Genomic DNA, 14,768 nt, shown 5'->3' with positions numbered 1-14,768 from the left:
TTCTAGAATGTAGAACAAATTTGCATTTTCCTAATATGTAGTAAGAAACGCTTAAATCGCCTAAGTTCTGCAACTGACATCATACAATTTTGCTCTCAGAAACATTTGATCCAATCTTCTGTAAGTCAACTCCTTTTATTTTTGAGATTTCATAACTTGTTACACGTCCCAATCCAATAATTCCATTTTGCGTTATTATGATGAACCGTAACATGGAGAAACATTGATCACTTTTTCAACAGTTTTTCGAATAACTATCTTCAGTTCAAGTAGATGCAACTGTTTGCATTTTTAAAACAAGTACTGGTTCCCATAGATTGAAAGTGTTCGAATTGTTGTGTAGGGTGATGTGCCTATTATGGCAGTAGAGCCTATTGTTACCCTATTTCGTACCCCTTGGTTTCGAACCAAGCATATGAGATAATGACACTATCGATTTGGCTAAAGCAGGTGAGAAAAAATAAGCTCAAGTTATGTTCTTTATTTGTTGTGCACATATGTATTTAGAACTATCCTCTAAATCCAACTTTTAATTAAAACAAAATCACCTTATAGAAATATCTACTAATCCGCCTCACTCACGTAGTGAACCGCAACTGGATGCAACGGCGCTTAGCAAAATAAACACTTACGAGCCAGCATTTACCGCCTCATATCTCGTTATTCCAGCACAAATATACTAAACATTGCACTGATACATACCTTTATTTTAGCTGGAGAACCTTTTTACGATAATTTCACTTTAAAATCACTCGTCAAACACTAGAATAGGCCTAGTGTTATAATAGGATAAAACTAAATACGGGGGTTCCTATTATTGACATGTTTTGCTGATACACTACCACAATCAAAACCAACTTTTTGTATCCATCATACAGAAAAGAATCACCAGTGCGGCCAAACCAAAACATGAACTTGTAAATATAATTTAATGCAATTCCAGGTATAAGTAATCAATTACTTCAAGTTATTCAACTAATTGTTGATTGCAGATATTTTATTTTCATCTGCACATACAATTCGGATCGGGAGAAAGCAATGTGTGATGCTGATGTGAAACTTGTCATTCCAGTTGCTAACCTTCGAATGGTTTTTTCTGCGTGCGCAATTCTGGGCGCTCTTCTACTAACAGCTGATGAGTTTCATTGATGTGCGTGATGTTTACGTTTGTTTTGATCGGCTGAAAAAAGCAGAATGATTCGTTTTACAAATCACACGTTGGCGTCCATGATCTGGATAGCTAGTTAGAATCGACGCAAATGGAATATGAGGCATTGCGTTTCAACTAAATTGTTTTTCGATGAGGTGGAAATTGGCACACCCATGAGGCGATAATTGGATCGTTGAGGTGGGAATAGATGCACAGAATGGAACATTTATTTTCATTTATGCTGAAAATTGAGGCAATTCTGCTAAATAAGCATTATATAGATGTTTAAGAAACAGTACACTGATACTTTATGCTGAGAAAGGTTATAGATAATATGGCTTCTTTTAAAGTTGTACAAAAAATAGTGCGACCCTCTCCCTAATGGTGCCAAAATAGGCTCATCACCCTATTTAATTTCGTTTTACTATAAAAATAAAATTACTTTGCTGTTAATTTTCATTCTTTGTTTTCGGGGTAACTTTGATCAGCAAAACATGTGTATCGAAATGAGAGATAACGCTCGAAATGTTGTGTAAATTGCATATCTGCAGGCAATTTCATGGCCCGATATTGTGACGTCTAGAATGAGAACAAAATTGCCTTGAAGGAAACTATTGACTTTGATTGAACTTTTTCAAGAAAATATCATATTTTTTAAATTAATTTTTGAACAAAAATATTTACAGATTGAAACGATGAAATTGTCATCTTATCGTACGTTACTGAAAAAGTCTCATTTGATCAAACTTACCCCGGTGATCAAAGATACCCCGTTTTACGGTACAAAAATTTGAAATACTTTTCTATATCGATTTTAGTAAGAATGAGATAATTCAACAGAATTGAAATTTATGAACAAAGTTTAAACGAAATATATGTTTTAAGGACAACATTCAAAATTATAGTAGTCCAAAGCATTAAAAAATCCCTAACTTCTTGGAATATAAAACTAAATAAACAAAAATACAATGAACAAAACAATGGGAAAAGTCCACGTGGACTTCGTGGGTAGGGGTAGAAAGATTGGCCACGCTTGTCCACGAAGGGGGAGGAGGGGGTCAAAAGCCAAGAAATTTCTGTCCACGTGGTATATCGTGGCCCTAATGCAAAATAAGTCTGCGCTTCCATCCATATTAATTTACCCACAGCTCAAAATTGTTGATTTGTCAACTGATTTTTGGGCTCCAGAATAAATAACATTCCTTTAGAGACAATTTTGCAGCAAGAGATAAACGGTGCATGAATCAAAGTGGATTTAATCATAAGGGATCAAATCGTTTCACGAATCGTTACATTCAAGCAGGAATATTGCCGGTGAAATTTTTCATAAATATTTGTTCCCCCTTTTGTGTACCAACCTATATTGTTAGTTTTAAGATAACTGTAAATATTTCCTAAAAAAAACTATTACTATTGAATTCCTTGTTTTAAAATTTTTCATAAAAAAATCTTTTGCCCCCTCTCTTGTATATAGAATCTTTTTTCTAGTCTTAAGATAGCTGTAAAATTTTCTCGTTTATAAAAATAATATTTCAACATTGTAACCTCCTAGTTTTAAAATATCCAAAATGTAAAAACAAAAGAATTTGGCACCGCCAAGCTAACGCATTTGTGCCTATCAAATAAACGAAATGAATAAAAAAAAGCAGGAATATTGGATAATGTGATAATCAATGTACCTAGCACAGCATATAACTCACTCAGCAGCATGACAACCGATTGCAGAACCAACCCTCTAAGAACGGTTGGTTTCAAAATCGTCCAATGAAGGACGTTCGTTGGACCAATTTGGACAACGTCCAAATAACCGTTCAACGAACGTCCATCGTTGGACCCGTGTTGAACGATTTTGAAACAATTTTTTGGACGTCTCAGTGGGAAGGGAGCTTTTATCTTCGCTCGAGAAACGAAGAAATAATAAGGTAGAGTCGCTAACAGTGGTATTATAATTTCTGTAATATACTGAGGAAGCTTGCAATCTGTCATTTGTGTTCATAACTGGCGATTTAGAGAATTTTGAAATTTGTGGAATGTTTATTGGGAGGTTCACTCTACATTCGAATGAAAGGCATTCGGGAACAATGAGACCCAGTGGATACTGCTATCCGAGCTTTTATTCACAAACACAAAGTAGCATATTTTTAGGCGGTAACGTATTACTACAATACATAGTGGCGGATTTCCCTAAAAATCTGACCTGAAAGTTATGCTGACGGTATGTGATTTCAAAACATATTATTTTTTTGTTTATTTATAGAAAATGTCAATAACTTTGACGCTTTTGCAGTAGACGGTTTCAACACACGTTTTTATTAAGTTATTGAAATACTTTTAGTCCACGTATGTCTACTATATTTCAAAGCAATTTGTGTACCCCATAGTATTCTCCATTTGGAACATTTTACAAATTTTATCCAATTTAGCCCATTTTGGAGTAATCCTTGGTTAAGTGGACACGGAAAAGACTTTGAACTTGAAAATTATAACATAGCGAGAAGCAAAATACACTATTTGGATCAGGAGGATTCTGTATTCGGGGATGAAAATTTCTTCGCGATTAATAAACATGTTTAAAAGTTATTAACCCTACGGCACTCGCGCGAATGGTTCCCCGAATGAGCAGCCGCTGATGCTGGAAGAAGATTTGGCTAGAGTTTCGGAAGGTGTTGCACAAAATACAACGGCGCACAGCACAGTGGATGGAGGCTGGCCAAAACCTCAAAAATTTATTTTTGAAATATTTATATTTTATATTTTTCCTAAATTTCTTATATATTGAGTGATGTATATTCAAAATTTTATGATCATTGGATAAGAACACGATTATTAACATGAGTTTAAACGTAGCAAAGTCCGGACTTTTCAATGATTTTCATTTCCGAAACCACCATTGCTCTGTTCATTTCAAATGCATGTTGCTCTTTTGATTTTGGTCCGATTTTAGCAGAACTTGTTTCATTGTGTAGAGGAAATACTTTTTTTCACTAATGTATTCTGTACAAATTTCGGAATCATTTCGGAACGGTCACATAGTATACATTCTATATAACCTCTACTTTTCGAATATCATGGTCTCGTTCTGCGCCTAGGTGCGCAAAAAGTTTTAAGGAGATTTTGAAGCTTTGTTGCTGATATGGAGGCGCATGGTGTTTTGTTTAAAATAGACAATCTACAGTAAACCAATATGTTATACAATGGATTTAAAGTAGTATTCTTAATTTTTTATGATATTGCTAACATTGGTGAACAGTAACGGAAAATCTATCATGAAAACGGGATCATAGTTAAGAAACTGTGCACAGTGGCGGGTCTTCAAACAAAAGTCGGACTACTTTAAATCCATTGTATAACATATTGGTTTACTGTAGATTGTCTAACTATTTTAAACAAAACACCATGCGCCTCCATATCAGCAACAAAGCTTCATAATCTCCTTAAAACTTTTTGCGCACCTAGGCGCAGAACGAGACCATGATATTCGAAAAGTAGAGGTTACATAGAATGTATACTATGTGACCGTTCCGAAATGATTCCGAAATTTGTACAGAATACATTAGTGAAAAAAGTATTTTTGATCTGACCACCTCAAACATATTTAAACTAAAAAGTCATAGTTCCAAGCAAATTTACCAAATGTATTTCATTCACTTACCAAGTTCTTTCGTTCCTCTACACAATGAAACTAGTTCTGCTAAAATCGGACCAAAATCAAAAGAGCAACATGCATTTGAAATGAACAGAGCAATGGTGGTAAAATGCAGTGCAAATAATACTGGGATCTCCGGCCGCGATTTGGCCAAAAACTTCACATTGGCGCACTTGGACAAATCTTTGGTCTAACAATTTAAATAAAACTGTGAATCTTAGTGAATTTCACTTGTTTTCGTATTTTGGTATATCCATATTCATCCAATCCCTGATATTTTCCCAAATTGCCAATGGCAAACATTTCAATTGAAGTTTGCGGGGCTTCAAAATTGTCATATGCCATCCGATTCAGTTCGTCGAGATCGGAAAATGTCTGTGTTTGTATGTGTGTATGTGGAAAAAATGTCACCTCTGTTTCTCAGAGATGGCTGGATCGATTTGCACAAAGTTAGTCTCAAATGAAAGGTACAACCTTCCCATCGGCTGCTACTGAATTTTTTATTGATTGGATTTCCGGTTCCGGAGTTACGGGTTGAGGAGTGCGGCCACACAGCAAATTACCATATAAACTGAAATAAAAAGTTCTCAAATTGGGGGAGTAAGGTAAAATTTCAAAATCGAATTTGTATATTTAATGCCAAATGACTTTATAATGCATGAATCTTTGAGATTTGATGCAATCTAAAAAAAATTGTTATGAAAAGTGACTTTTTAGACTTGGACACATTTTTGCTTTTCTCATATAGAAAGGTTATGCAATCACTCTAAAAATCGACAACCTGATCCCGGCTTTTTGACTTATATAGTCTTAGGTAGGAATATGCAGTGAGAGGTTGCTACTTTAAAATCAAGTGATGTTTCAGTACCGACACATAGTATCTCATAGATCGTGGCTGTCCATTCATTTTATGTATGATTAAACAGGTTTTTTTTTCAATTTTAACATGTTGCTTTAATCACGGTTTTACCATCATATTTTTTTGTTTAGAGGCTTTTCCCTTACTCCTCGCTTTTTTATGGTACCAAAATGTAGCTAATGTTTCCAACTAATAATTGGGACCATTAACCGATAAATTCTTTTACATCTATTCACCTTGGTATACATATGAAAAAAAATTTAAAAAAATTCTGAGCAAGAAAAAAATGTACAAAAACCAACGACCCGACCCGCTAATACAACTAATCTTGCACGGAACCTGATTCCTCCCCGGCACACAGTAGCCGGAGACTGGACAAAACCTATGTTTCAAATATTGATTATTGATATATTGAGGTTTCTTATGTATTGAATGACGTATTCTCCAAATTTGGTGAGATGAGGATTTTTAATAGCAATTTAAGCATCGCTGTGTCAGACAATTCTAATGAAATTCATTTTCTAAATCACAGTATCTATGTTCACTTCAAAAACCTGTTACTCTTTCAATTTTAATGCGATTTGAGCCCAACTAGTTTAATTTTAAAGGGCATTTAAAGAATTTTGTTGATCACTTCAATATGTTTTCCAAACATGATTCTAACATTATAAATATATTTTAAGTGGGTTGATAGGAAATTCTTTTTCACAAATGTATTCTGTACAATCAGGTGAAACAGTTCGGAACATGGACATGGAGGAGCATGGTGATTAGTGCAAAATAACAACTAAATAAAACAAAAACAAAAACTTTTTGTAGAGATTGAAACAACAGATATTTTGCTATACCTAGTTTCAGTTATATATAATCAGTAAAAAAAAGATTATTCATAAAAATGATATTATGCTTATAAGAAAGGTTCAATAGCACTGTATGGGAAAATTTATTTCATCTTTTATAACTTTTGACTGTGCCGCATTACCTTTCGGCATTACTTCGGGAAGAGATTTTTTGTGCCCAGCACACACTCCTATCCAACTAAATCTTTCAGTAGGATTACAGCACCCATCGTCGACACACTACTAGTTTTCGATCATCCACACAACGTGGCAGTTTCGGTATAGTAGTAGGAAAGCTAGCTATGGGTCCAGAGTTAGTGCTCTTCCCCTACGAGGACAATCTGGGCGGCAAACTTCAGACTGTCTAATTTACTGAGCCCTTCAGTTCCCTTATGCCATTTAGTTTCACTTCCTCGTTGAGCTTCCGACTGGTTCGCGTATTACTCGGTTTAGTCCCCGACAATGGATCTAGTCTACTCCGACGAAGAGTTCCCTGGTGAGAGAAGTTCGAAAGCAAACCAACCAGCCAGGTGCCGAGGTCAGTTCGGCGATTCTAGTAGAGTAGGGCGTCCGGTTTGCTGGAGCCCCTGCGCGACTGGTGGTGTCTCGTCGCGGTCTACGCAGTCTAGCTCCCGGCGGTGAATCTGACTGTACGCTGACGGAGAGTTCCCCGGCGAAAAAAGTTCTCCCGATACCGATTCTTATTTGGTTTCAGTACCCCAACTTTTTGAGTCCTATGGCTCCGTTACCGGTGCCATTTAGCGCCGCAACTCCTTTAAGCCCTTTAGTTCTTTTCTTGGGTCATTTGGAACTACTTCCTTGATGAGCCATTTAGCTCCTCGACATGTTCGCGAACTACTCGGTCTAGTCTCCGACCATGGACCTGACCTACTCCAACAGAGAGTTCCCCGGCGAGAGAAGTTCTCCCGAAACCGAACCAATCAGCTAGATGCCGCGGTCAGTTTGGCAATTGCGGTGAAGCAGGGCGTCCGATTTTCTGGTGCCATGATGACCCGCGACTGGTGGTGTCTCGTCGCGGTCTACTCAGCCTTGTTCCCAGCGGTGAATCTAGCTTAAGTTGACGGAGAGTTCCCTGGGGAAAAAGTTCTTCCGATACCGATTCTTCTTTGGTTTTCGCTAATTTTCTATGGGAACAGCCAGTGGGGTGCCATGGTCGGTCTGGCGATTCCGGATGGAGCATGACGTCCGGTTCGCTGGCGTTTCGACGATTCATACTTTGTTGCAGTCTACTCTACTAGTCCTCGGCGGTGGATCTAGCATTTTTCTGCGGAGAGTTCCCTAGCGGTGATTGCTGTCCCGAAACCGATGTTCATCACGCCGTTTCCGCTGTAAGACGGTCATGATCTACGTCATAACTCTGTTTACTGCGTTCCACCTCTTTACGACGCTTGTCATTCTGTAGGTTACATTATCCGGGTTGATATCCGGTCCTCCCGCTTTAAATAGCTCCCTGTACGTCACTTTAAACTTCAGACTTTAAAAGACCACATGCTCCGGTGTCTCCTCGACGTTCTCACACTCCGGGCACAGTGGTGACGTTGTGCACCCGAACCGATGAAAATACTTCCTTAAGCAGCCGTGGTTTGATAGGAGCTGTTTCAGGTGGAAGGTAATCTCTCCTTGCTTTCTATTAACCCACGTTGACAGGTTTGGATGAGCCAGAAGGTCCACATTCCTTTCTCCGTTCCAGCTGCCATATCACCATCGAATCGACTCTCATCAGCTTCCTCACGTTTTTGACGTTTCATTGATTGTAGCACTTGATATCCTCCGAGGCAGATGGGGATCATTTTGGTGACAACGCATACTGCCTCCGCTACGCAATCGCAACTCGTAAGACCACCAGCCGGAACATCCTGTTCAGCTTTTCGCGGTTCCACTTGGTTTTCAGCGCCGCACCCCAGGCAGGAGCCCCATATCTCAGTATCGATTACGAAACACTAGATAATAGACCGACATTTCGTAGGTGAAATCAACGTTGTTGTTAAAGCTCAACCAGTCGTTGATTATCACTCCCAATTGCTTCAGTGTACGCTTCGATGCAATCACATGCCCTTCGACGGTGCTCTGTACCTGCTGAACAGTTTTGCAGTTGCTGACCAACAACACATCCGTCTTGTGGTGAGCTATTTGCAGCTTGACCTCGCATCTATTGTCTCCGTCACCGACACCTCCATTTCTTCAAGTGTCTCACTCGTCACCGTTAGTGACATGTCGTCCACGAAACACGCGATTTTCGCTTTTCCGGGCAGTCGCAGTCTTAAGACTCCATCGTTCATCTCGCTGAGACCGAGAATGGAGCCATGAGGAACGCCCACTGCGACTCGCATTGCCTTCTGCCCTTTGTTCGTCTGGAACAATAGTACTCTTCTATGGAAATAGCTCTTCAGGATCTGGCTCATTCTTTTGGGCAGCGCTGCGGCATTGGTCTATACGAGGCTGGATGGCCCGGTTACTCCCCTGACAATAGAAGCAACATCAGCTTCTGTGCCTTCCTCATTTCGAGAAAATTGCCATCATCTAAAGACTTCAGCAGTAGCATCCTGAACATGTCTGGATATGCCAGGATTGCAGCTTTCAGCGCCACGGTTGGTATTCCATCCGGATCGGGGGTTTTCTTTGATTTTAGTCACATCGACGCTTCTTTGAGCTTGTCGTTACTCCCGCTTGCCACTCGGCTGGGTTAGCTCCTTCTTCGCCGTACGGTGTCGGTGACCAGGTAGTTGAATCGTACTTCGGGAAGAGACCCTCAACGATTATCTTTAGCTTACCATGGCATATTTCAGCTGGTGTCGACGGGCCCTCATCTTCGTCATGACGACTCAGTACGTGTCCCCCAGGGATTGGCGTCTATTTCTCAGCACAGCTACTTATGGCTATTGGGTTGCTAATCTTGATCTCCCGTTAAAGAGTCCCTAGCTTTTCGAAACGTCGCTTGCGCTCCTCTTTCACTCTCCGATCTTGCGCTCTGAGCCCGCCTTCTGGCTCTAAGACAAGCAGCGTGTAGCGTACTGAGCTACTCATTTAACCAGGAAGCTGCATGCCGTCTACTGCATGGCTCCAGTTTTCGTGCCATTGTAACGCCACAAGCCGTCACAATCGTTCCTGTTAGATCAGCCGCATCAACGTACTTGATTCCGCTGTTCGCCAAAGTGACTCAACAAAGAGGTTTTTGTTAAAGACTTTCATCTTCCACTTTAGCTTGCCGGTCGTCCTTCTCCGTACTGCAGCAGGGTTCCATTGGCCGTTGCGGTAGCGAATCGCCTGGTGGTCGCTATGGGGATACTTCTCGCACAGTCTCCAGTCCATGTTCGCCGTCAGTCAAAGGCTCCACACGGAAAAAATCTGTTCATAAATTCATGAACAAAAGGTCACGATTTCGTGAACTAAACGATTTACGAAAACCGTGACCAAGTTCCTGAAATTATGAATAATATGATCGTATTTATGCAACTATTTGTGTTTTTTTAAAAAGCAGTTCGCTCCGAATATATACATGGCGTTACATTAGAATGTTTGGTTGGGTTACTGTTGTTGTTCCTTAGACATGTTTAGTTTTTGTTGTGATTCTTGTTCATGATTTGGGAATACACAGTCGGCAGTCAAACGTTGTTCATGACTTCAAGAGCTTATTCGCGATACTTGTGAATGCTTATGACGTTAGCGGGATCAAAGTTCATGATTTCAAGATCTTAGTCGCGATGTTGAGCAGAGTGATTCGTGTTCATGATTTCAGGATCTTTGTCACGATTTTAAATATTTTATTCACGAGTTGTGTGATTTGTGTTCATGATTTCATGATCTTGATCGCGATTTTTGTAACTTCTGTTAATGTTATCGTGATATTTTAGTCACGAATAGAGCAATTCATGGTCATGATCTCAGGATCTTTGTCACGATTTTCGTAATTTCTGTTCATGTTATCATAATATTTTATTCTGGAGCTTACTTTTTGACGCATGCTAGGATCTTGTTTAGAGGACTTTGAGAGTAATGTAACTAATGTTCATGATATCAGAAGCTTTATCATGGTATTCGTAAATTTTCTTCGCCTTATCCTGATCTATTATTTTTGGTTACTAACAGTTTTTGTACTCGGAATAACGTAACAACATGAACTGGATAATTAAAATAAGACTCATTCGCGATATCTGGTTCTGTGAACTATATCACGCACACTATTTGGGGTTCTCAGTGCAGATTTCGTTTTCTATCTAGACATCACAATGAACCTTATCAAATGAATGATACTTCATGATTTCGTGAACTATTTCACGAGCAAGGATATTGGATCGTAACTAATATGTTAGGAATCATTAACCAATCCACGAATACATGAAGAATATATCTTAATTTCGTGAACTATTTCACGAGCGTGGATATTGGATCGTGACTAATATGTTAGGAATCATGAACCAGTTCACGAATACATGAATAATATTTTATGATTTCGTGAACCATTTCACGAAAACTAATGGTAAGTTGTGACTATTATACTAGATTTCATGAACCGGTTCACGAATACATGAATAATGTTTCATGATTTCGTGAACTTCACTTCATTTCACGAGCACGGATATTGGATCGTGACTAAAATATTAGGGATCATGAATTAGTTCACAAGTATTGAATGGATTAATGAATAAAGTTCCGAATTTTGTGAAATAGCTCACGAAAAAATATTTTGATTTTGTGAACTAATGTTACTATATCTATGAACAAAATCAATGTAACTTTATGAACAATGTTCAAAAAAATTGTGAACTAGTTCGGATTAATAACAATATGGCGGAATGCGTGACTGGATTTCACAAAACAAAAACAAATATTTCCACTAATGAAAGCGTTATACCGGCGGTACTGAAGAGAAATTGAACATAATTATAAAAGCCATGATTTTTGTTCACGGTCCTGTTTTCGTAACGTAAAAACATAATTGTTCCAGAATTCGTGGTACTTTATTCACGATTTTGGGAACAATTTTTTTTCCGTGCAGAATGTGGCGAAATTTCTCTCGGTACCGATATCCGTTTCGTGAACCAATAAGCTCCCAGTTTTGTCACGATACCAGAAGCCATTTAGCTCCTCCCTTCACCGAGATTTATTCGTTGTAGTTCTCGGCGGTTGAGCTAGCCTCCACAACGAGCCGACAGATAGGTGTCGGGATGTGCCGCCAATTTTCACTACAAGGAAATATTCTCGCAAGATAATTTTTGCAAATCAAACTTTGAGAATTCCATTTAAAATATTAGGTATATTTTTTTGAACATATTTAATTTTTTCAAATCTTCAAAAAATTTGGGGGGGGGGGGGGGGAGTTTCGTTTTAATCAAACCCAACCATGATTCAAATTCAAAGCCTCCCTTAATCATTCACTTTCAAGTTGGCAGGATTTTCATAACTAAACCGTACGTCTTCATTTCAAATTGATGCTTTTTCGTTCACCAACCAATATTGTCATCTGCTCTGTAGAGGCCAGTTTGGGTTAAATGTTGACATGTTTTGCGTTTTCATGCTTACATGAACAGTAACAAGAATGATCAGAGTAGTTTTGCTTGAAAAACCTAGTCAATACTTCAGTACAAAGATATTCACAGGGTCACAGAAATTGAAAATGAATGGAAAATGATTGAGCAGCTCGGATGTTGAAAATTTGCAGCTCTGGCGAGAATACACTGGTTTGTCGCCTTTATAAGTAGGTACTACGTGCGTTTGCGCCTGTATTATTCATTCACGTTATCAAAACAGCTGTTCGTTGAATCGCACCTGGCATTCTTCTAATTGCTAGAAACGCAGTGATAATAGTTTCTCACGTATGATTAGTGTCCAACTAAAAACCTACAACAAATACAAAATCGTCATAATCATCGAAGGCAGTAGTAGTATCCAATTATCATTTGCTCGACCGGACAGTGCCAGTGGGAGGTAGCATCACTTGAATGTGATTGAAGTCAATTGGTGTGCATTGCCGATGCGGTAAGGCCACCCGAGATACAAGTTGCAAAATGTGAACACCATTTCAATGAAATGATCAGTTCTGTATATTTTAGGTGAAATCAAATTTCACCTAAAACACGAACACACAGCGAATACCTCAAAGTCTTGAGGCAGTGATAATCGACATAGTTTTTATTTAAGCCTAGACCAGGTTTTTTAGTGAAACATTCCTGTAATGTCACATCGTTTCTAATACTAAAACTTGTTATCATCCAACACATATCTATAAGACCGGCAAAATAATTTGTATTTTTCTCAGAACACCACTCATACGAACGGTAATGGGCACCACGAGCCTTACCCTGTTTAGAGCTTGCAAATTTGAGGTGTACAGAGTGACAGTGAACTTTTGGATTGAATGTTTTGGTTTTGATCTCCTATACATGTTCATATAGAAACATAAAAAGTCAATATCTGTGCCGGTCTAATATCTATTAGAACAGTATTTTATCCCACTGCAAGAACAAGTTACTTTGTACAATTGACTTCATCCTCACTTTTCTGTGGGAACTCGATCAGTTCGTGCGTGACATTGGTGCTAACCGAACGGTTTATTGAAGATCTCCATCATCGTTTGAACGTTTGCCACAGCTATCAGTATGGAGAATAAAAACGACGTAGAAGAGGTGTGTTTATATGAATTACCCGAGTTAAAGAGCCATTTGGCAAAAATTGCAAAACAGGAACTCGGCGAGAGTGAATTTGTGCGCCAGCAGTCGCTGGAGCAGATGCGTGCTTGGATCGTCAAAAACCAACGAATCAAAAGTTGTAGGACAGACGATCGTTTCCTGTTACGGTTCTTACGCGTCAAAAAGTTCTCGGTGATAAGAGCTTGTGAGATGCTGGAGAAGTACCTGACAATGAGACAGACCTATCCGAAATGGTGCCGAAATTTGGATCCTCTCGATAAAGATCTGCAGGAGGTGTTGGACTACTGTGCCTTACTGCCGGTGGGTCGTGACAGCGAGGGTCGAATAGTGCTCATCGGAATCGTTCGGAACTTTAACGCCCAGAAGCATAATTCCGATTTCATGATCCGACTGAACATGCTCGTTACGGAATCTCTGTTTGACGACGAGGCCAATCAGATCGCTGGTTTCACGCACGTGTTCGATAATAGTGATATGAGCATGGCGCATGTAACCTGCTGGACGATGGAGAACTTGACCGGTTATCTGCGTAGTGTCACTAACTGCGTTCCGGCGCGTCTAAAACAGAACCATTTCGTCAACGTTCCCGGCTTTGCTGCCCAAATCAGCAAATACTGCCTAACGTTTGCCAGCGAAAAGCTCAAGTCACGAATTTACGTAAGTTGCGCCGCGCTTCGGATGTAAACCAGTTTCGCAAAAATATTGTATCTTTTTTTGTTTTCACTTGCAGTGTCATCGTAGCGTGACTGAATTGAAGAAGAATATTGACGTCGATTTGCTACCGGAAGAGTACGGTGGGAAAATCCCACTGACTGAGTTAAACGAGCATTTCAAAAAGTACCTGCTACAAAAACGCGACATGCTGCTCGCTCTCGATGAAATGGAAATTCAACTGGGTGAACAAGCGGAGCCCACCCATGGAAATGTGGATATGGCAGACAGCGGAGTTGCGGGAAGTTTTCGAAAGCTGCAAATTGACTGAAATGTTAGTGGCATGTTCATCTGCGTGCTAAACTTTGGTGACATACAACGTTTGTGATAGTTTTGTTTGGCAAATATCCAACAAGGTAACATGAGTGTTAGTATTAGTATTGTTGATCTAATCAATGGAAAATATTGTTATCATATAAGAATAGGTCAAGGACGGTTGTGATGGTGAGTTATTAAAATCTTGTTATTTAATTTTAGATCTTTACTATATAGTATCTATTTAAGAAGTTTAGTATGTTCCAGGCAATTTCAATCCTGTTACATCTATCCTTGCAAATTTGTATAATAAATTTTAAAACAAAATGATGCATCATTATATTATTCAAATTTCAACATGTCCTGTTATATTAATTTTACATTTACTAGTACGACAAAGTAAAGTAATGGTAAATATCTCACGGTTTTGATTTATGAATTATTATTGATTGGAAAGGCTGTTCGGCCATCTACGGAAGCTATGGAGGGGTGGGTAAATTGGTAAATCGATTGCCTTGTACCAGAGAAGAGAAGGGCCACTCGAAATCAAAACTTCTCACAATTCTTTTTAAAATCACTAGCGGCACGTGGTGTCGAAGCCCTGCAAAATACACTGTTAATCAACACATTAGTTAAAAAT

The 14,768-nt window shown here is 39.0% G+C and overlaps 1 protein-coding gene across 1 annotated transcript; it reads left to right on the top strand.

Annotated features, from left to right (window-relative positions):
- Nucleotides 1-12,796: 12,796 nt before the first annotated feature.
- Nucleotides 12,797-14,418, top strand: LOC131692638 (retinaldehyde-binding protein 1-like). Its single transcript, XM_058979794.1, has 2 exons — nt 12,797-13,819; nt 13,893-14,418. Exons 1-2 carry the CDS (start codon nt 13,112-13,114, stop codon nt 14,142-14,144), a joined length of 960 nt encoding a protein of 319 aa, XP_058835777.1. The 5' UTR covers nt 12,797-13,111; the 3' UTR covers nt 14,145-14,418.
- The last annotated feature ends 350 nt before the right edge of the window (nt 14,419-14,768 follow it).

Source organism: Topomyia yanbarensis, chromosome 3, assembly GCF_030247195.1.
Source record: "Topomyia yanbarensis strain Yona2022 chromosome 3, ASM3024719v1, whole genome shotgun sequence".
Classification (NCBI taxonomy): Eukaryota; Metazoa; Arthropoda; class Insecta; order Diptera; family Culicidae; genus Topomyia; species Topomyia yanbarensis.
This window is presented reverse-complemented; position numbering and strand designations above follow the sequence as displayed.